General features: G+C 44.6%; 2 protein-coding genes across 4 annotated transcripts in view; one reads left to right on the top strand and one right to left on the bottom strand.

Moving 5' to 3' along the window:
- The window catches only part of KCNG2 (potassium voltage-gated channel modifier subfamily G member 2), an 83,831-nt gene extending 78,480 nt beyond the window's left edge, over nucleotides 1-5,351 (top strand). For both annotated transcript variants that reach the window (XM_075921115.1, XM_075921114.1), the window contains one exon: nucleotides 2,251-5,351. In XM_075921115.1, the coding sequence (XP_075777230.1) occupies nucleotides 2,251-3,024 (774 nt within the window). In that variant the 3' untranslated portion in view covers nucleotides 3,025-5,351. The remainder of the gene's footprint in view (nucleotides 1-2,250) is intronic.
- A 6,238-nt stretch (nucleotides 5,352-11,589) lies between these two features.
- SLC66A2 (solute carrier family 66 member 2) overlaps nucleotides 11,590-22,284 on the bottom strand; it is a 103,560-nt gene continuing 92,865 nt past the window's right edge. For both annotated transcript variants that reach the window (XM_006134018.2, XM_006134019.2), the window contains one exon: nucleotides 11,590-15,108. In XM_006134018.2, coding sequence (XP_006134080.1) covers nucleotides 14,901-15,108 — 208 coding nt within the window. In that variant the 3' untranslated portion in view covers nucleotides 11,590-14,900. The remainder of the gene's footprint in view (nucleotides 15,109-22,284) is intronic.

A 22,284-nucleotide genomic window follows, 5' to 3' on the forward strand; every position in this document is an offset into this window, starting at 1 on the left:
CTTCCCTGTAGATAAAAATGACTTTCTGATGGTGAAACAAGGGAAAGCCACAAGAGTGGTCATTCAGCTTGCCTCAGCAGTGTGTTTTGGGTACCCAGGGCAGCCAGCAGAGAGGTAAATCACTGTGGGGCACAGCCCAGGAAAGACCCAGCTGGTGGTTCCTACTCTGCACTGAGCTAAGCTGCTAGTCCCAGCTGAGTTGGGGAAGACACGGACTTCCTTGCTTCCCACCACCCTCAGCTTTCTCCCCTAGCTGCAGGAAGCTCTATAAACTCTCCTCCTGTCCCCCTCCCCCCATCCTTCACCCATTGCTCCTCAGCTGCAGGGGGAGGGATCCCTTTACGGGAGCTGTTGCACCATCTGCCCAGCCCTTGTGCATCAGGCTCCACTGAGACCCAATCTTCCTGCTGAGGCACACAACGCAGGCGGAACCCTCAAATGAGTCCCATTCCCCCCTGTACCTGGCCCACCCCAACGAGTCCCAGCCAGCTGATCTGGATTCCCAGCCCACTGAGCCCCAATCCCCTAACAGCCCCTTCATGGAGTCCCCTGTACTTAGCCCCACTTGCTGAGCTCAGTCTTCCTCACACCAACACCCCCTTGCTAAGCCTCAATCACCTTCGCCTGGACCCACCCTGTAAAGTCCCAATTCTGTTGCACCGTCCCCCCAGACAAACTCCTGTGCATCTGGAGCTCCCCGCCCCCCCGCATTCATATCCCCCCACATCCAGATTGTCCCACCCTGAACCCTCTCTACCTGTACCTGGATCCCCCCATAGTAAGCCCCTTCACATTTGGATCTTGCCTTGCCAAGCCTGTCTAGACTTGGTGCACCTGGTCGGGAGGGGTGGGGCCTTGGGGTGTCTCTGGGGCAGACCTGTTCCTGGCACTGTGTCAGGGTTGGGTGCAGGCTCAGCACTGAGTTTGTGTCCTGGGATGGGGAGCTGCACCGTGATCTCTCATTTGGAGCCAATGGCCAGTATGCCGCTCTGCCATGCCAAAGCCATCACAGTGATTTGACAACTCAAATGTGCAGAATTTGAAAATAGTGTGTGTGGAATTAAATTGTTGGTGCTGAATGCCTTCAAGAGCAACCTGTGAATAATGTTAGAGATCAGCGGTTCTCAAACTTTTGGGGCTCCAGAGCCCTTTAACATGCGCAAACATGTATGCGGCGCCCCAGCCGTCCACTGATTGTATGTGTTGTACCTATCAACGTTTCCAGTTTGTCAACCTCACGGAGCCCCTGGAGATGTAGGGCTCCACGGAGCACAGTTTGAGAAACACTGTTATAGACCATTCTAAGCACTTCCTTTAAAAGCATTATAGCTGGGCATAAGCCCCAGTCATAAACAACATGTTGACTGGTAGATGGTTTAATAAATAATTGACTTTAACTCTGTGTGAATTATTTATAAATGAAATGTTAATGCAAAGGCTGATCCATCATTCTTTCAACATCTTCCTGTTCTGGGTTCAGTACTGTGCCACCACAGACACTCAGCCCTGAGCTATGTAGGGAAGTACTTCAGGCAAACTACATCCCTCAGGGATTTGACCAGTCCACGCCCCTAAGCCCGGTGTGGATAGCACCACATCCGTGGGGCAGCTTTTCCTGCCAATGCAAGCTGCGTACCCTACCCACTGGGGGAGAAAAGAGTGAATCTCCTGTTTGCCATGGCCCCAATAGCTATTTCATTCAAATGGAACATCTCGGACAAGCTAGACAAAGAAATATCCACCTCCAATTCAGTGACAAGGGCAAGCGCCTGGGAGGTGGAAGGTTTCAATTCTCTGCTGTGCTGCTGACGAGGGATTGAATGGGGGTCTTCATAACCCAAGGCCTATCCTAGCCCAGCAATGGCCAATGTAGGCTAGTGAGTGGGCCACATGAGTGGCCCTCCATCTCAGTGGAGGATGGTAGAGTGTTAAGTCAATGAGAGAATTTTTCCACACTGGCATCCAGTGTCTTCCGCATGAGGGTGAAAGCAGTGCATCAGTATAGCTTTCAAATGCAAACCTGCCAATCTGCATCAACAGCCGGTCGAGCCATCCGCATTCTATCCTGATGTCAGTTATTCTGTTTTCTTAATTGCTCGTTCTAAGTGTTTTCTGTAATTGGTTTTTTTGTGACCAGTGATTTTAAACTATCCTGGAGGGTGCCTCTAAGAAGCACCATTAAACTCTTATATGTTGGTTCTGTGGCTAAATCTTTTATTCTTTTCTGTTTTCTCCCCCTTCCTGCGCTAGGGTGAATGTTCTCAGAAGTGCTACGACATCTTTGTGCTGGAGACTGTTTGTGTGGCTTGGTTCTCCTTTGAGTTCCTCCTGCGCTCCATTCAGGCGGAAAGCAAGTGCGCCTTCCTGAAGACCCCTCTCAACATCATCGACATCTTGGCCATCTTGCCTTTCTACATCTCTCTGATAGTGGATTCGGTCTCTGCCAAAAACAGCAGCAGCAAGCCCAGCAGCGGCGTAGGAAACAAGTACTTGGAGCGAGCAGGCCTGGTTCTGCGTTTCCTGAGGGCTCTCCGCATCCTGTACGTCATGAGGCTGGCACGTCATTCCCTGGGGCTGCAGACGCTTGGACTCACTGTGCGCCGCTGCACCAGAGAGTTTGGACTCCTTGTCCTCTTCCTGTGTGTTGCCATGGCACTCTTTTCTCCCCTGGTTTTTTTGGCAGAGAGTGAACTGGGAGCCAAGCAAGAATTCACTAGTGTCCCCACCAGCTACTGGTGGGCTGTTATCTCCATGACGACTGTAGGCTATGGAGACATGGTACCTCGGAGCATCCCGGGACAGGTAGTCGCCCTGAGCAGTATCCTGAGTGGTATTTTGCTGATGGCTTTCCCAGTGACGTCCATCTTTCACACTTTTTCCCGCTCCTACATAGAACTGAAGGAGCAGCAGCAGCGAGCTGCAAGCAGACAGTTGCACCAGCTTGAGGAAACCACCAGCTTCCCAAATGGGGACAGTTCTCAGGGAGTGGGTACCTCCTCCCCAGGAGACAAGAGGAGCTGTTGACTGCAAATGACTTAGCCAGCAGCACTGAACTAGCAAATGAAAGCGTTCCAGATCTGAAACAAAAGCCAACGAAATTAACATAAGCCAGGGTAGTCAGTGAGACTTGTACATGACTGTCCTTGTTGAGTAACTTTGGCTTAAAGGAGCACCCCAAAGAGTCTCTAAAAACAACGGTGGAGTCCTGTTCTGCTCCTTCCTTCATAGAAGGCCACCTTCATTGAGCAACTGATTGGGGGCAGCCCCCAGGAATCAGTTGCTTAAGCCAGGTTTCTGTTGTGTCTGCTAACACACACACACACACAAAATGTGGAGCAAGAACACATCCTAATAAAGGCCCAATGTTGGTGGAAATAAGGGTGCCATTTACTGTACATAAGCTGGTGGTCCTACTCTGTGCTGAGAATGATCCTAAACCCTTATTTCTTTGGCACAATGGATGCACTCCACGTGGCACCCCCCATGGCGTTTACATCTCAAGGGTAACATTGAAAGGGGGAGAGAGGCCTGCCTTGGCCAGCAGAAGGGTGAACTTATCCCTAGTCCGTTGGCTTTTAATAAACAGTGGTGTGTTTTTTTTTAAATTAGGAACCATAATCTGGGCTGCTGGCTGCCAGGTCTGACCTGAACTCTTGCTGCTTAGGCATTATTTAGAAAACACACATATCTACCACACTAGGCTTTGCACCTGAGCCCTGATGACAGGCATATACATGGACAGCCTTGTTAATGAAACTGAATGGCAGCTTGTTTTCCATTGCTCACATTTGCATATATCTTTAAAACATTATTCCTCTACTAGCCAATTAGCCCATCATAAGACGGGATTTTCAGGTCTCTCCTTCATGTCGGTCTTCTCTCCTGAGGCTCTGGTCTCTCGCTCCATCTCTCTCTCTCTCTCTCCTCCTCCTTCTACTACCTTCCTCCCCCCCCTCATCTCTCCTCCGCCTCCTGCCTCTCTCTCTGTCTCTCTCTTTCACCTCTCCTCCCCCTCCTGCCTCTCACTCGGGGGACCGTGGAGCCCAAATGGCCATTTGGGCGCCGCACTCCCCGTGCTGCATTGGGGGCCTAGAGCCCAAATGGCCGATTGTGCTGCTTGCTCCCACGTGGTGGCCGGGTTGAGCAGCACAGAAGTCAGCCGAGCGCCAAAAACAGCAGCAGCAAGAGGGGAGGCAAGGGGGGGGGGGCGGTGACATTCACAGCTAGGAGGCGGGGCCTGGAGCCGCTGTCACACTGCATGTCACCACCCCGCCCCCCTTCGCTTCCCACCGTGGCACTCGGCTGACTTCGGCGCTGTTCAGCCAGGCCGCCGCGGGGGCGCAAGCAGACGTTTGGGCCCCTTACTTCCCATGCAGCACGGACCACTCAGAGGGCACAGCCAGCATTTCAGCAACAGCCCCCCCCCCCCCCCCCCAGAGGGAACAGCCAGCATTTCAGCGTTACAGACTCTCAGACACTGGGCTACTATCTATATGATTAGCCTTCCCCCTCATTTTAAAGGCTGTTTAACAGGCAAAACTCAGAAGCAGCCCAGTAAGGATAGCCTTATGGTAAGCCAGGATGGAAATAGTTGCAGAGATTCAGGTCTAATTTTCTGTAGTGGTAGGTTGATAACTGCAGCAGTATATAAAGGGCTTGAGCCAACCCCCGTAAGTCAATGGGAGTTTTTCCATGGACTTTGGGGCTCAAGCCCCAAAGCAGCAGCTGCCTCTTAAGTTAGGGATTAATTGTGCATCTCTTCCCAACTGGGAAAAGATGATCTTTTTAGACCCTGGTCACAAGTGTCCTTCATCCCTTATCCTTAGTTTTCATTCCGAAAAAGCGCTCTCTTTAAACAAAAAGTCTATTCCACAAAAACTCAACTATATTTTGTTTACGGAATCAAATTTTCCATATCCTGTGCATCTGTGAGCTCTCTGCCCCACACTATTCCTCCTCCTCTGAGCTCTGTGGCTGGTTCAGTTCAGCGTGTCACATACTAGGGATGTTAAATATCAATTAACTGAATAGTTGATTAACCTCATGAATGCTTGAGGATTGGTTAACTTGACTATTCTATAGTCCCTGGGGTGGGGCCAGCAGGCAGCAGCATGTATCAGAGGCAGCAGCATGGGGTGCCAGGTGGGAGCTGGTCTGCAAGGGGAGCCAATTTAAAAACCAGCTTCCCCTCATGGACTGGATGCCTGTTGCCCCACACTGCTGTCTAATAAAGCAGCAGCTGCCCCTGTCTAGGGGAGGTCTGAGCTCCCAGATCCGGCATAGCTGCAGCAGGGGTAGGTCCCAGACCTGGTGCAAGCCAGGACTGAGCCAGGCTGCTGGGGGAGGGGAGTGGGGAATGCATGTAGTCTATAGCATTAACTGATAAACTTTTGCTTATCAGTTAATTGAGTACACTATTACATCCCTATCATGTACAGCTTGACGTATCCCTAATACTGAGTACTGTTTAAGAAAAACAATATCGATGGGTAGCTCGTTCTTTATTACTGCAAGAACATTGCACTGGCCTTTTCTATTCCATCCCCGCTGTCAGAAAATGAACAAATATTGTTCTAATACAGGTGGTTCTTTTCCCACAATGGAGCGAATAGTCCTACAGTAGCAGATGACTGCAGTAAGCCATTCCTCAATGGACTGTCCTGAAAGACATACAAGGTTGTTTGGTTTTAATAAAAACTGGAAGTTTTGTTCCTGTATTGTTGTACTGGCTTTTTTTTTGCCCCCTTTTGAGGCAGTGCCCCATGCTCTAAGGGCCCCCTCCCCCATGCTGGATAACAGCCATTTCCTTGTTTAATTTAAAATAAAAATCAAGGTGAACATTTGAGCTGGTGTTAGGCTGGAAACCATGACAGAGCCCACGTGGCCCAGAACAGATTTTGGCATGATGGTGCTGAGTACATCCCTTGTCCCTTACCCCATCCACGCCCCTCACTACCCCTTAGAATTGCAGCAGGCAGCAGTGACTTCACAGGCGCGGCCAGTGGCCAAGACCTTATGGCTAGCAGCAGAACCCCTGGGCAGCAATGCGCCTGGCTGCCAGGACCCCGGGCAGCTGGGACTCCAGGCAGCAGGGGACCTACCTCGCGTACCGTAACGTCCCACGCCCCTGCTTTCATTCTCAAATGAGTGCCTAGGTGTGGGGTTGAAATCGAAAGGGCACTTACAAGGCACTGAATAGTGGTCTCCCAGCCATTGAGCCATTTTAAAGGCACCTTATATCTGAGCTGTGGAAATAGCATCCCTCCCAGGGAGGGAGCCACAGTAATACCATGCTGTTTTTTAATATGCATTGGCTTCACCAAGATTAAACCCCATCCCTCCAAACAACTTTTGCGGTACTAGGACAAGGTGCTGGTTATTAAAGAGCTATATTCTGCCTCTTCCATAAAAAAAGGAGGAACATGACTGCCCTGCCGCTCTCTGACACACGTCCATGCCTGCCAGCATCTTCACAGCATCCTACTTTCAAGTAGGAATAAAAGATCCTCCGGAAAAGGGCTTTATTCCGGAGGATCGTGCCAGTCTAGATGCTCTTTTCCGGCTTTTCCCCAAGCTGGAAAAAAAGCAGCGGCCATGTTTATTTAAATCCCGCGGGGGATATTTAAATCCCCCGCGGATTTCCCTGTTCTGACTTACCTGCTTTGCGTGACTTTTCCAGAATTAGGGGCCAGTCTAGACGTAGCCATGATGTTTATACATATATTCTAAAATCTGGAAACAGTGATTACACAAACCTGAAGGGTTAGTTTACAACGGATTTGTAACTAGTTCTTGAAATGTTGGTAATAACTGTGTCTATATATCTGTTGAAGTCCTTGAATCTAAAAGCATTTGATTTTTTAAAAAGAAAAGCATATCATGTTTTTCCTAACAATGAAAATAATCCTTTACAGTTGGAGGCTTATCAAATAGCAATTAATGAAAATCCCTTGTGGATCAACAACTTAGAAACCTGTATTAACTAGGCTTTGGTTTTAGCTGTTTTCATTGAACCCGTCACCATAGTATCTAGCAGCCATGTGATGGGTATTTATAATATTAAGTATCAGAGGGGTAGCCATGTTAGTCTGGATTCACAAAAGCAACAAGGAGTCCTGTGGCACCTTATAGACTAAAGATGTATTGGAGCATAGGCTTTCGTGGGCAAAGACCCACTTTGCCATATACATTTCATGGGCAAAGACCCACTTCGTCATGCCATGGAAATGTAGAAAAAGAATGAATTTTCATGTCCAGCACCTTAAGATCACAAAAGTATTATTGAGAGATTATGTACTGCCCAGTGCAAGCATCTTATAGTTTCAAAATCCGTGTAATTAAATCACAAGGTGCACACAGTTATTTGACCAATAAAATGACAACTGCAAAGACATATTATTCTTTGTTACATAAAGCATGGCTTTTAGTAAAGGTTCTGTTTGCATTTGACATGACAGACAATCAGGAACCCTTTAAACAAATTATTTTGGAAACCTTACCAAGTTGCACTGAATGGCAGCCAGAAGACACCCACAAGAGAACGATTTTTATTTAGTAATAGGTCTTGGCACTGCAATGGCTTATGATATTTGATCAAGAACCAGAAAACGGCTTTTTTCCTACTTCTCTGATATTGCGTACAAGTGCAGGATATGGCTGTTCTCTTTGTGGTACAAAGAAGGATGGCCAATACCAGAGACTTCAACTTCTCTCCCAGAAATGGTCGCTAGTGTTCAAGGTTCTCTACCCACCACCACCTTTCCCAAGTTAAAGCCACTCACCCCATTATGGACACACCCAAACTCAGCTGTCAGCTGAGACGCACCAGAAAACTTTTTAGAATCACATCTCTTAACTTCCTAGGTAACTCTTTTCTTATGTCATCTCAGGATGTTCTAAGGAATCAAAGAGACATTCTAATAAACACCATAGCTACCACTGTCTCAGTCAAAACAATGTATATGCTGATTAGAGAGAGAGACTTCATAGACCTGGAGTCATATGAAAAAAATTATTGGCATTTACAGAATCTGTTAGGCTAAGCCCAGAGTATTGTCAAATAAATAATTAAGAGAGTCAGAAATGCTCAGTTGTCAGGTGTTGGTTTTTCATCTCCACATTAAAACTATAAAGTAAAGGTACATCTACCCAATGCTGACACTGTTACACCAAACAGGACTCTACTCTGCAAGGAATCCCACTGATTTTAGCCCAGTAGTAAGCTGGTACGGTTTCTATTGACTTCAGTGGGAGTTCCCATTTACTGTCAGGCTCAGTTTGACCCAATCACTCATAAGCATTTCACTGATTTCAATGGTCTCTCTGTCACAGCGTAACACAGAGATGACTCAGTCTGAAACAGGATAGCAGCAGCTGACCATAGGAACACAATTTGGGCCATACTATGCAGTTGTTCTACTGCTGCGCACTAACAAAAATAATCCCTTTTATTCGAATGGGAATAACTTGGGTAAGTGCTCTCCACCATCCAAAAGAGTTGCTCAGTCCAGCCATTCTGTCAAAAAACTGTAGCATGGCATGCAGCTTTTTAATTAATACACATATTAAGGCAGGGATGGGCAATAATTTTTGTCTGAGGACCACTTCAGAAATTTTTGAAGTGGCCTCAAGCTACCCTGGAAGGGGCAGGCCTCATGTGGAAGCGAAGGGCCAGGACACTTCCGAGCTTCCCCACCCACAGACCCTGATTGGTCTGGGGGTGGGGGAGCACGCAAAGTCTTCTCCTCTCCCCCTCCCCTCGAGAGAGAACCGCCAGTTGTTCTGAACAGCTGGTGATTCCCTTTAGGTACCCATGCCCCTGGCAGTGGGAGGAGACTTTGTGTGCTCCCCCCTGCTGTCCCTAGGTCAATCAGGGCCTGGAAAGGCGGACCACGTGAAGTCTCTTGCTTCCTGCCCCCACCCTGCAAGGAAGCAGCATACTTAAGAGTCAACCACCAGCTGAGCAGCAGCTGGAAGTTGACTTTAAGTGCTAATCCCCTTGCAGGGCAGGGGGAACACGCAGTCTTCTCCCACCCTTCCCCTGTCTAGCACGGAGCATGCGGTGCTGAGCCCCTCGCAGGGCGGGAGGAGACTTCACGTGCTCTCCCCACCCTCAGGCCAATCAGAGTTTGGGGTGGGGGGAGCGGTAGGGCCTCCATGGGCTGGATCAACTCCTTTGGAAGGCCTAATCCAGCTCACAGAGGCCCTTTTGCCCACCTCTGTATTAAAGTATTTTCTCCCTCCTCCCCTGTGTTTCTCGTCTCCAATACTCCATGCAAAACACTCAGGCTACATCTAGTCTGCAGGCTTCTTTCAGAAGAAGCTTTTCTGGAAGAGATCTTCTGAAAAAACTTCGAAAGAGAGCAGCCACACTGCAAATGTGCATTGAAAAAGCAATCTGCTTTTTCGAAAGATCTCGCATTTAAGCTGTGATTGCTAAGGACTGAGTGGCCACCAGGGCATCTGTGCTTTTTCCTGGAGGTCTCTTCTTTTGAAAAAACTCCCTCTTCCCCATCCATACATGTCTTTTTCCAAAAGAGCTCTTTCGGAAAAAAGCTTCTTCCTCATAGAAAGAGGTTTACCTATGTCTGAAAAACCCCTCTGTTCTTTGGATTTTTTTTTTTTGAAAGAACGCAATTGCAGTGTGGACCTTAAGTGAAGTTTTTTCGGAAAAACAGCCATTTTCCCAAAAAACTCTGCAGTGTAGACATACCCTCAGTCTCTTAATCCCCTACTTCTGCTGCTACCCAACTTATGCCTCCCTTGCCCTTACTTGCCCTCCCACTTGCCAACTCCCTTCTACCAGCCCCCCACAGCTGCTCAGCCTCTATTCTGCTCTACAAAGAACAGAGGTAGCTCCCCCAATCATTAACAGCAGAGACAGCAGCTCCTTGGTGCCTTCTATCTACCACATGTTCCACTAGTAGCAGGGGTGGCACCGTACTCCATCAACAAACCACAAGCTGGTCAAATGCCCCAGTCTCCAATAGGCCATTCTAGGCTTGATTGCTTCCCTTTTCAAATTACCATAGGAGGATGTAATGACTCACCTCCCCTCCTGCCCCCATCCCTGCCATGACTGGTTAGGGGCAATGTTCATCTATAAACCACAGCGTAATTGTATGGTCAAGGAATCCTGCGTAGTTTCAGTTCTCTGGCCACCTTCAAAAAGGCCATGGAAATGTTTGGATAGTTGGGGAGTAACAAAGAGGAAATGTTTATATCTTATTCTTCCCCCAAGAAGGAATAATACTGTAACATCCCTTGTCCCTGAGGGTCCTTTCAAGGTACAGTCCCAGAATAATACTGTAACACTTCATCCCTGTGAGTTACTATCTGGAGGCACACAGAGGTAAAGGTTTAGTGAAGGTCACACAAGACAATCCAGGAGAGAGCTGGAGACAGCAGGGCGAATTGATTTATATGACAAAGTGGAAAGCTGGATTTAAATCATCTGAGTTTAACCAACTTTTTCATTTGTACTTCAGTTATTTTCTAAAGGAAGGTGGTTTCTTATTCATTACCATTGCCATTTCCAACTAAACAAAGTCTCTATACTAGGTTTGGTACAGCTTTTCGCTGTCTAGGAGGGCATGCTACACCGTGATACATATTTTTAAGCACATGATATGGCTTCATATTTTCAAATCTTTATTAACTGTACATTTTAGTATGTTAGAAAATGGTAACTGAAGGGTGGAGTCATGAATATTCATACATTGAGAACTGAGCCCGGCATAGCTCCTGTAGAAGGAAGCTATAAAACGGGGAGTCTGAAGCTATGCAGGTAGGATTGCCAGATGGTTTCAGAAAAAATAGCGAACAACAAAAACATACCAGGAAACAGTTTGTTGAGCCAAAAAAAAAGGACTCTGAGAGTCGTTACGCCATATTGCCTCCCTGCATCGGGCCAGACAACTCACCTGTGGAACCCGGTAAGCACGAGGGTGGCCAGGCTGCCTCCTTATTGAGCTGGACAGCCTGGGATTTTCACCTTCTGGCCAGGAAAAAAAAAATCAGAAAGTATCAGACATTTTAGGTATCCGGTGTTTTCTGAATTTTTTTTTTTAACCATACGGGAGGTGAAAATACCGGACTGTCTGGTTCAGTACCGGACATCTGGCAACCCTATACGCAGGCGGGCTCAGTGGATGATCCCGATGAGATGCACAATGGTGTCCCCCAGAGTTATATGCCCGGTCCCAATGCTGTGATGACTTTGCCAGTCTTTAGAATCCAGAAAGCACATCCCCCGGTGCCCCACACAAAATAATACATGACCTCTTGTTCCATATTTGTAAAGCTTGACTTAAACCACCAGAGTTCACCTCTGAATTTTTTCTTTATAAATTCAGGGAACCTTTAATTAAAAAATTGTGATACACGCTCATGGATTCAGCTTATTTATTCTTTATTTAAATGTTTTAAGAGATTACAAGCCTTAACATATTTTGTATTCAATTCAATTTTCATTTTAAACAGGTTTATTTTTAAAAAGATAGCTCATCATCATTTAAACAAAGGCAGACAATCCTATTCAATTTTTGTAAAAATCTGATTATTTTTATTTTCCCTCGCCCCCCAAAATAATTAATTTTTATATACTCTAAAACCCAGATATTCTGAAGCCTAGTCCTAGGCTTTAATCTTAGGACATTGTATGCTTCATGATTACTTCTATAGCAACCATAGCCGGGTAGCCTTTTGTAGGAACAATTATGAGGACAAGGCCCCAGACCAGATAAGCAATACAAAAACCTTTAATAAAATTCCTTTCTTACATATGAACAGAATATAAAACACTGAATCTATGCATAAATGTTTTATTTAATTGTTTTTAAATCACTGGAATTGACAGAGAATGAGAGCTCCATGAAATGTGCCATACATTCAACAAAGATATATTTAAAGTCATTGATTTTTTCATTCTCTGAGGTGATCACTGCTACAGATAATTCCTTATGTATAAAAAGTTCTGTAACGTTGCTTTTAAAGCATTTTTCAAGGTAAAGTCCAGGAGAGTTTCTAGCCAAGTATCCCAGCTTTTTGAATGCTCTAAATAGAAAATGACTTTAGCCACTAGTCCACTGGCTTCTCTTCCGGCATTTGCAGCTCTGGCATGAAAGAAACATGAGCCTAGAGCATACTGTTTTTGGTAGTGACAGCAGACTGTTGAGAATCTGCACACTAAAGAGTCCCAACACAAGAAAGGAAAAAAACAAGTTCATTTTATCTTCAACAATACTTTTACCACAAAGCCAAGAGAGCTTCAGAACTATTTCTTAGCAGCCACTTAACAACCACGCCCCTATTGTTTCATACAACAATAGAAAAAAAAAAAAAGACCACCAGGTACAAAAATCTTAGTACTACAAGTTATTAAAAACCAACCCATTAAAACGTGTCAGAAAGTGTTTGCATACATGTAGAAATACAATCCCCATTGAAGCAGCGTACACCAGAAATGACAGTCGTGACATTTTTTAATTAAAAAGAGAGAAGCCCAGATGTTCTTTTAACACCAGAACATTTGAGAAAGGGAGAGGAATAAAACATTCATCATCTGCCATGCCACATCCATCGTCTTAGTAAGGTCACTTCAGGCATAAAAGAGCATGGTGTCAAACAAAAAGTATGGAGTTAGAGTTTGACTGTAGCACTCCATGCCAGGCCCTCAGATTGAGAAACTTTCCTGAGTTTTGGTTTATTTATGGAGATTTGCCAACGGCCCAGGTAGTCCCCTGCAGATACCAACAGAGAGGTTCCTAACTGTTACTTTTGGGACGTGCCAATCTTCTTTGCACCCAGCAGCACTTGCCACCCCAGCCATCCTGGGACATGATCTGCTCTATAGAACCCCCGGCGTGCAGGGGGCACATACAATACTGTGCTTGGCTCATGCCCCGCCCACACAGCCCAATCCTGATCCCACTGAAGATAATGAAAATTTTGCCACTGAGGCAGGATTTGGCTCCTAGAAGCAGAGGACATCTACTTCACAAAATGCACAGGGAGTGGGATCCCAGAGGTCAAGCCAGCCACTGTGGGATTTAATGTAGACTGACAAGAATACAGAAACAAAGAAAGCTAAAGCACAATAGCAAAGGACAACTTGGTGTCAATTATCCTAAAACAAACATCCCTGATAGAATTTGCTGCATTGTGACTACATGCTTTTTTTCTTCTTCACAAGACTATCACCTCCAACTCTATTAAAGATGGCCCATACCTAAAGCCTGGCAGAGCCAAATACAGCAAGTTAAGTCAGCATACCTGATTGAAAACAGATGAGGTGCTATCCCAAACGTGTTGCCTTTCTCCTTTCTGGAACTTTTTTAGAAACCAAAATGTCTCAGTGGAAAGCTCACGCTGCCCTAAACACCAGTATCTGCAGGAAGGCAGTGTTTATCTGGCAGGAAAGAATGAGTCTCATAAAGAAGGCAGCAGCACAAACTGTTTGAGACTCTGTAATCATTCTGCGTTCATCTCCTACAGGTCAAGAAAGGCTCATTATGGCAAATGGCTGAAGCCAAAGGGCTTAATAACAGAACACTAAAACTGTATTCCACTTAGTGTTGCCAGAGAAATTCCAGTTCTCAGAAAGGGCACAATGACTGATATTGGCAAACATACAATTATATACAACTTATAGTTTATATATAACATGATATGCCCCTCCAACCTTCTCACTTTCTCTTCTGGCTATTACCCATCTTTCTCAAAGTAAACAGTCTGGAAGATCTTAAATAGCAGAAAAAGAATTATTCTTCTCTTTATGCCTATTCCTTTTTAGCATTTGCCTATTTGGCTAACCAAAAAAAACCCCCCAAACCACTCCAGTGCACAGACAGGTCTCACATGGCATTCCGTAATACTAATGTGAATCTCAATATTCAACTAACTACATTTTTAGAAAGCAGGCCTTTCTCTCTAGATTACCACTTTACTTCTCACAGTGTTCTCCATGCCAAACCTTACCCATTTTCATTGCCACAACTTTATTCCTGACTTTCCCTATTTCTCAACCACTGCTTAGAAATTTATCACTGGTGCGCCTGGCAATGCCCATCTACTTGCCCCCTTCAGCCCTGTTGTAGGCACCCCAGTAAACCACTCTGAGTCATGCACCATCAGTGGCCCAGTTGTGTACTCCAGTACAGGAAGCAAGACTACTATGTTAGACTCTTCTCCGCCTCCCCATAATTCTTCCTTCATCCCACCTGGTAACTAAACTATGTCTGTTTTAGATTTCACCACATCATCCACACCATAACCTCCCTGAAACTAACCCTCACTTTGATCCATTCACTGCCACACTGATCCAGCAGTGTGAGTATGTGCACAACCTGTACATTTCCATTTTACACTGGCTTCCCTTCACAGTCCCTTTCTCTGTTTCCACCTTCCTGCTCCACTACACCCATCTTTTTTTGAAACCTTGACAGTGTCTTCATACATCACTTGAAATCTCTAACTCTGATATTTCAAACTCAATTTCAATGTACACACTTTATATAAATAGGTAAAAGCGTCAGACAAAATATTCTATCATCTCTGTGGTTTAACATTTCTTTAAATAGCATTAAAAACACAAACATCCAGCCCTTGCAATTATACGTACGTAGGTACACACATACACACGCGCACTCACGTGTGAATTTATAAGGCTCATAGGTATGTATGCAAAAAATAAAGACTGTCTAACCCCCCCTCCCCTGAAAAAACATATTCTATATAATGAATCTGAAGCCAGAGGCAAACCATTTAAAAAAAAAACTTCTTATATTTGCGAGCATTCTTCTCTCTTCTGTTTTCAACTCATCAAAAGAGTATTTACAAGCAGAAAAGCTGCACAAGCAGGCTTCAAAACACTGTTGACCTGTAACCGTCACCACTGTGCTTCAGAGCGCCTTTGTACTGGCTGGGTGTGTAGTGTGTGATGCTGGCTTCTGAGGGTAATAACTGTAGAAGTAAACCTGTAGGAGGATGGCCATGTCCACAAACACCTGGAGGAGACCGCATATGGAGAACTGGAAAGGAGCCTGGTTCAGAATAAAGTAAAAAGTCTTGAAGGTATCACCACTGGTCCACATCAGCACCATCTTGACACTACAAAAAGGAACCAAAAAGAAAAAAAGAAGAATTAAAAAGGGCACGATTGAGGAATCTCCTGGGGCTAACTGGCATCTGCACAGAGGGTTTGTACAATTTTAACAGGATCCCCTTCAGCCAGATGCATGCATATTAAATTGACCAAAAGGTGGCATGTGAATTGTCTGCCAAGAGACCCCTGGTCATCACTGTAAAGTGTACATATGCTCATTTGTTTAAGGAATGAGGTTTCTGTTTCTGAAAATTATGTTCTGAAAGTATGTGATTAAAGGCAGATCAGCAGAAGGGGATAAGTAAGTAGAAGGGAAGAGATGCTTATCTTTCTTTACCTGGTCACCTGTTTAATGTCCGTTTCACAACAGAGACCTTTTTTGCATTATTGAGCATAATGCTAAATCAAGAGGTTGTGAATTCAACAGGACAAAAGATGTAGAACAAGCAAAATCAGCAAGGAAATTTACAAGCAAAAACAGTGGATTCAGGAGGGAGGTATAATTGCCTAAGAGACAAACTGTTAGCACGTTCTCTCTTATGAGAGGGTTGCAGCCAGGCTGGCTGGCAAATGCTGCAAAGACTTTGGGGGAACTGAACTTCATTAGACAGGAACATACCTTGTCAGTTAAATAGTCCATGTTACAATTTTATTTTACTTGTTTGTATTTGTTTCCAATACTTTTACAGGGTGAACCTCTCCAGTCCAGCACTCTCTGGTCTGGCAACATTCATGGTCCAGCATGATTTTAGTTAGCTGGATGTTCACTTATCTATCATGTGTGGTCACGTTTCCCATGGTCCCTTAAAGTTTGTTTGCAGCCACCAGTCCTGGCTCTCAGGGTTCTGTGCTGTTATTGAGCTCTAATTTACCCCTAAACGTCTTCTAGGAGCCCAGTGAGCAGTGGAAGTGTTGGCAATGCTGCTAGACAATATTGACTTCCCATGGTCCAGCAAATTCTCTGGTTTGGCACCAATCAGGACGCGAGGGGCCAGACTAGAGAGATTCAACCTGTACTTGCTCTCTCTCAAATTTCTATTCTTTGTTAAATACATTTATATTTGTTTTCACTATCAACATATCTAAGTGCTGGGATCTCATCTAACGTGTCACTGGTAAAGGAGACTCTCAGGTTGCAGTGACAGCCATACTCAACTGCAGAGGGAGAATTTCTCTGTTTTATCCATGACAGGTAGAGTCAGGGAGCTTTGATATAGAATTATCTTTACCAGACCATGACAGCATTGGTCAGTCAGTACCTGATGCTGCAGCAATAGACTACCACCAAGTCCACACCACATACACGACACAGCGCTGTAGTTAAGGGTGGATAATTGCTTCCTGACACCTATTGCCTAAGATTTTGTTATCTTAGTACCTACAGATATAAATGCTAGTGATCAAGGAGTTATCCAGCTCCTTTTAAAAATCAAGCTGTGATATTAGACTTGATGAAATCCTATGGGGAAAAAAATTACACACATTGATTATGCTGCGCATAAAATTAAGTAGCACAGTGAACAAACAGACTTCAAATCTATTCACTGCAACATTTTGACCTCCTGTGCATGACTTTTTTTTTTAAACACACACCCACACACACAAATCCCTCTAGTCACAGTCTAAATAAACACACAAAGAACTGATTTCTTGTACGTCATACCATGCAATATGTGCTCGAGTCAAAACAGGTAGTCCATCAGTACACACACAAAAAAGCAATGGATGCATCTGCAGCTATTTATAGCAAGATTAAAAATCCATCAAGGAGGTTTGCTTCCATCGTTTATATTTGTGCCAATGCCCAAACGTTAAGGTATCTATCATTCCTCCCATCTTTCACTATCTCCTGATTTCATTTTGCTGAACCTTTGGCCCTTCGCTACTTGTCCCTCACCTCTGGTGCATTTCTGGTCCTCCCATTCAAGCTTCAGGAGAAAGTCTGGGGAACAGAAATAAGATTTTTAAACTTAAAAACTTAAGACATAAGGTTATTTTGGTCATGCCCTCAATATTGACAGTCAAGGATGTGAGCAATCAGTTTCCGAAAGCTGGTTCTGGTCTTCATATAATATAACTGGAGAACTTTTTAAAAGGGCAGATTAGCAATACTAAATAATAGCTCTGCTGTTCACAGTTACATTAGCATAGCTATTATGCAGCCCATAGATGAAATGTTAGAATTATGTATGATTGAGTTTTGTCAGACTTGATTATAATTCATCAAATGTAACCATGCACACACCTTAGAGAAGGAACAGGGGTTAGTGTTCATTTCCTAAACATTCAAAGGGGTGAGGGGAAATCCTGATAGGTCAATTTGTATTTTGGATACAAATATACCACTCTACCATAGGCCAATTCGGCACTGTTTGTGGCACTATTTCTGCTCTGACCGTACAGCAAGGCTCAGGGCTTTCTCCACCCTCTCTCCCCCACAGGAAGCCGGCACTGGCTAACAATTTTGCGTCCGGTGCGAGGCTGGAGTGCCACCATAGGTTCCCCATTGCAGAGGGAAACAAAGGGGGGTCTGAGCTCGAGCTGCAAGCTATATTTGGCTCCTAAGTCAGCCATATTTGGCTCATAAGCCATAGGTTGCCAACCCCTGCTCTAGCCCTTACTGTAATAAGAGACAAGGGAGATAAAAGATTCTGATCCATCCCAAAACAGGAGTATAAGCCTTTTGCAACATTTACACGCCAGAGTAGGTGACTGAGATTATAAAATAAAAGACCATTAGCAACCTACATATTATGAAACTACCAAAGGAGTGCATGTGCAAAGCTGCAAACTGGACATATAATTCAATACATAATAATATATGACCAGTTCAATCTCAAACTGTGCAGAAACAACAACAAGAAAAAAAGATAAGGTCTGCCAGTCTCTTCTTTTTACTGAAAGAACACACTGCCCTGCTGTGTTACAAATAACACCAATAAACCAGCTTACAGAACATTTTTTAGATAGTTGCGTATGCAGATTTTTAAAAACAGAAACTAAACTGAACATCCTGAGGAAGTAAGACGGGAACACAATGCATTAGGATATTTCATTTGCAGACAGCTAAAATGACTCCTGGTGATAAGAAGCAGATGGATGTTTGCTATGCAGCTGATGGTCGAGACACAATTTAATTGTGAATCTGTCCCTTTACAATTTTGTTTGTTCAATAAAAATCATCCCATGCTTAACAAGTGTGTGTCTGGCCTGCTCAGTCTGGTGCAATAATACACTAATTGTTTGGATAAATCCAATTAAATGATGTCTCATCGATTTTAAGTAGGAGGTAAAATCCAAAGGACAAAACCTGGAACGTCTTTCTTTGCCAGATATTCAGCAAAGAAAACTCACTTCAGAAAAGGGGGCTATTTTAAAATATCCCAGACTGTTGTTACCCAAGAGAGTGGGCTGTTTCCAAGGGAAATGTGGATCAGCAGCACTCTATAAGCCATGAGGGAGTTTAGTCTCCTGGTAAGAGAACTATAGCCAAAGGCAAAAACCTTTTGGATACAATGTAGAGCTTTCTGAGCAAAGCACATATGGCAATGGGGATGCAGATCTCTTAGTCACATGTTCAGATAAACCAGACTGAACTTTCATCAGGAAATATGATCTTGTTTGCAAATGCTGGTTTACAAATTTGGTGTGTGATCCTGAATTCTTTGCACACTGAAGAGCCCTAGTAACTGTAACAGAGTTTTTTAAATGCTCAAGGAAATGGCGTTTACCAGGACACCCTTCAACAGAACACCAAATTATTTAGCCGCATATCTACAAAACCATTGACATGAAATGAATATAGCTTAAAAGTTAACATCAGACATCAGAAATTGTACATTAGTTGGGGCATAACAACAGAAGAAAATCTGCAAATTAATCTTGGGGCTAAGGTTAAAAAAAAGCTATGAAAAAAATTATAAAAAAGCAATACAATAATTGTGACAAACCTTATTTCACAAAAATGCATCTAGGCCATAGGGCGTAGGAAATAATCAGGCCACCCTACACAAATAAGTAGAACTTGTGTGGTCACTAAATCACATCACACACACCTATATTTACAAACTCTGCTTGGGTTCTTAACTCAAACATGTTTTTTCTTCATTTATATCATTATTTCTGAGGTGGGGCTGAGGATGAGGGGTTCAGTGTGCAGGCTTTCCCAGGGAGAGAGGGATAATTGCAACCCTCCGTCTCTGAGAAGCACCTGTCCATGGCCACTGCAGCTCCAGTGGGAACAGAAGTAGTGGGAGGGAGAAATACAAAAAACAGGGATGAGCCATGTCACAGCATCACTGGTTAGCAAGAAAGAGATAAATGACACCATACGTTTCTGCAACAATTGCAACAATGGATATGGCTACTGAAGTCAAGGAGCCAGGAGTCACTCTAGAATAGATTGTGTTGCCAGAGGCTGAAGCTGACTTGCAACAAAAATAGCACTTCCCATGAATGTAAATCACAACTGCGGTATCCTGTGACAACAGACCTCCTAAATCAAGTGCTTTCTTACAAGTGATCTTGTTACAGGGAGTTGCTAATTTAATGTTAATGTCAAGTCTCCATAACATTTAAACTGACCATAAATGAGGCAAATCTCTTGGGATTTTTTCTGTTGTGATTTACTCTTACAAACATAAAAGGATAACCACTAATTATGCTATTGAAATAATGCTCAGAAGAACAGCATGTGCTTTTATAACTTGATAGACATTAGACGATCTCTCTTTCTATTGGCGTTGCCAAATACTAATTTTAATATGCTAACAAAAATCCCTGAGACAAGGCAGGCAGTTTTTCATTAGTGATGGCATATTTGGTCTACATTTTTGTACAACTTACTTTGCTAAAAAATACATTTTCCCAAGAAAATAGCTTTTATTTTTAGTTTATTGTAATATTGTGGGCTGAGACTGCAATTTGAAGTTACAAATTACAGAAACTAGAACTGGATATCTATCAGCTCACCTTGTCGATACCCAGCCAACAAAGGACTGTTCTGTAGCAAGCTTTTTCCAGTCCCCAGAATAGTTTTAAATATCCTGAAGAGAAACCTTTCCACTGCTTCCCTTGGGAGGCTATTGCACAGCCTCATCCAGACTATGTCTAGACTGCTGCTTTTTTTTTTTTTTTGGCAAAAGGTACGCAAATTGCGACCGATAGTTTTGTCAGAAGAGGCTATTCCAAAATTTGGCCCATCTACACTGGGCCAAATTTCAGAAAAGCCTCCTCTTTCGGAAGAGCCCTTCTTCCTCGTGGAAGGAGGAAGACAGGGCTTCTGAAATAGTGCGTCTGCTCTTCTGCAAAAAATGTCAGAAAAGCAGACGCGTTCCCTGGACACGGCGGAGTTTTTCCAGATACCTTGGTATCCCAGAAAAATTCTGTAGTCTAGACATAGCCCCAGTGGTTCTCAATTTATTTACCACTATGGGCTTCATACACAGCTCTCTGCAGGGCATGTGAGCTGCATTCACGCAATATATATCAGCAACAGGCAACCTAGGCTAGTGAACGGGCCCCAAGATTGTCATAACCAAGATGGTCTCCCAGGATAGGGTAATTTTGCTATTTGTGCTTGTGTACCTAGAATTTGCAGGCGGTGCTGATTGAACCAGAGCAGTACTATGATTGGACCTCACAGTCAGTGCTATGTGCAATCAGTGCCATCTCACGTCACGTGCCCTTGTTTTACATGCATGGTACATTAGTAATACTGGTAGGAAAAAAATGATGTGGATGGAAATCAGCAGAATCTGGCAACCCTGCACGTGGGAAACGGTAAACAAAATATCTCGCAGGCCACACACAGAACCCTAATGGGCCCTAGCCCCTCTCCCTCACACACACACACACACACACACACCAGGTTGGACCTCCCTGGTCTGGCACCTGACCAGCCTCAGATGAGGTCATATCTGGTCCCCCTGCTACCGGCCTCCCCAGTGCTAGACTGGCCACAGGCCCTGCCGGTCCCCACCCCTCTCCTTGCCTACCATGCTGGGCAATCCAGCTCATAGCACACCAGGCTTCCACCCTGCCGAGCTGAGCAGCCTCCTTCCTCCCCCACCGCGGTGCGCCACTCCCAGCTCCTCCAGGTAGTTCTGCGGCAGTACGCTGGTCTTCTGGTTCCTCTGGGGCATGCCCGGCTTCTCAGCTGTGGGGATCTAGGCTCCTGGCTCTGCTAGCAGCTCGCTGCCAGCAGCCCACAACCCTGCTAGTCTGCAGGACTCCTGGGCACCTGCCCTCCACCAGGATCCTCTGGTCTTGAAACATCCATACTTGTGCCGGACCACGGATGTTGGTGGATCAGAGAGTCCCGGTTTAGAGAAGTTCAATCTGTACTTGCATGGCCCTGAGGATGTCACATGGGTCTCAGCTATGTCCTGATTGGGCTGCAAGCAGCCCGTGAATTGACAGCCACTTGTCTAGCCAATCTCGCAATTTGGAATCTTCTCCCACATTTGGGCTCAGAACTCCTTATTCAGGCATCACTCCCCAGAACTTAATGTTTGTGCTTTCCTTGCTTCCTCCATCCATAGCTTGACTGCATGTTCTTGCATGATTCTCCCTTCCTGTTCACAGCTCTGTTTTGAACATTCTCTTATTTGTCACACCTTTCTTCCTCTGCCCACCAAAAGAAACAAGAACTTCTAAATAAAGTTAAGTTACAAAACCCTGTTCTCTCTGCCTGCCCCCAAATTATTATTAGCCTTAAAATGTGATGCAAAAATACATCCAACTAGCTGTCACTTACAAAGCAGCATGTAGGCAGAACCACGGTCTACAGAATTTTGGTTGGTACTTGGCATAAACCTACCCCAAAGGAAAGATTTATTTGTTCCAGGGATTTTCTCACACCCATGTCAACTTTCTGCACAGGTAGGTAATTTAACACACAAAACCAAAAATATCCTACAGCTGGAGGATGTGAAGGGCTCACACATTAGACAATCACTTCCGTTGTGAAATTCCACAGTGACTTGACCACACATAGCAGCACACTTCAATAAAAATAGCAGCTACATGTTGCTGGGCTGTAATTACACCCATGGTATAGTCATGAGCGTAGTGCTAATTTTATTCCGTGCACAGTCAAGGAATAAAGTATATTTCAAATAACTGAAAGACATATACAATTTATCAAACTTTATCCACTTCAATGTTGTTTGCTGCCCCCA

Source organism: Pelodiscus sinensis, chromosome 2 (assembly GCF_049634645.1).
Source record: "Pelodiscus sinensis isolate JC-2024 chromosome 2, ASM4963464v1, whole genome shotgun sequence".
Lineage (NCBI taxonomy): Eukaryota > Metazoa > Chordata > Testudines > Trionychidae > Pelodiscus > Pelodiscus sinensis.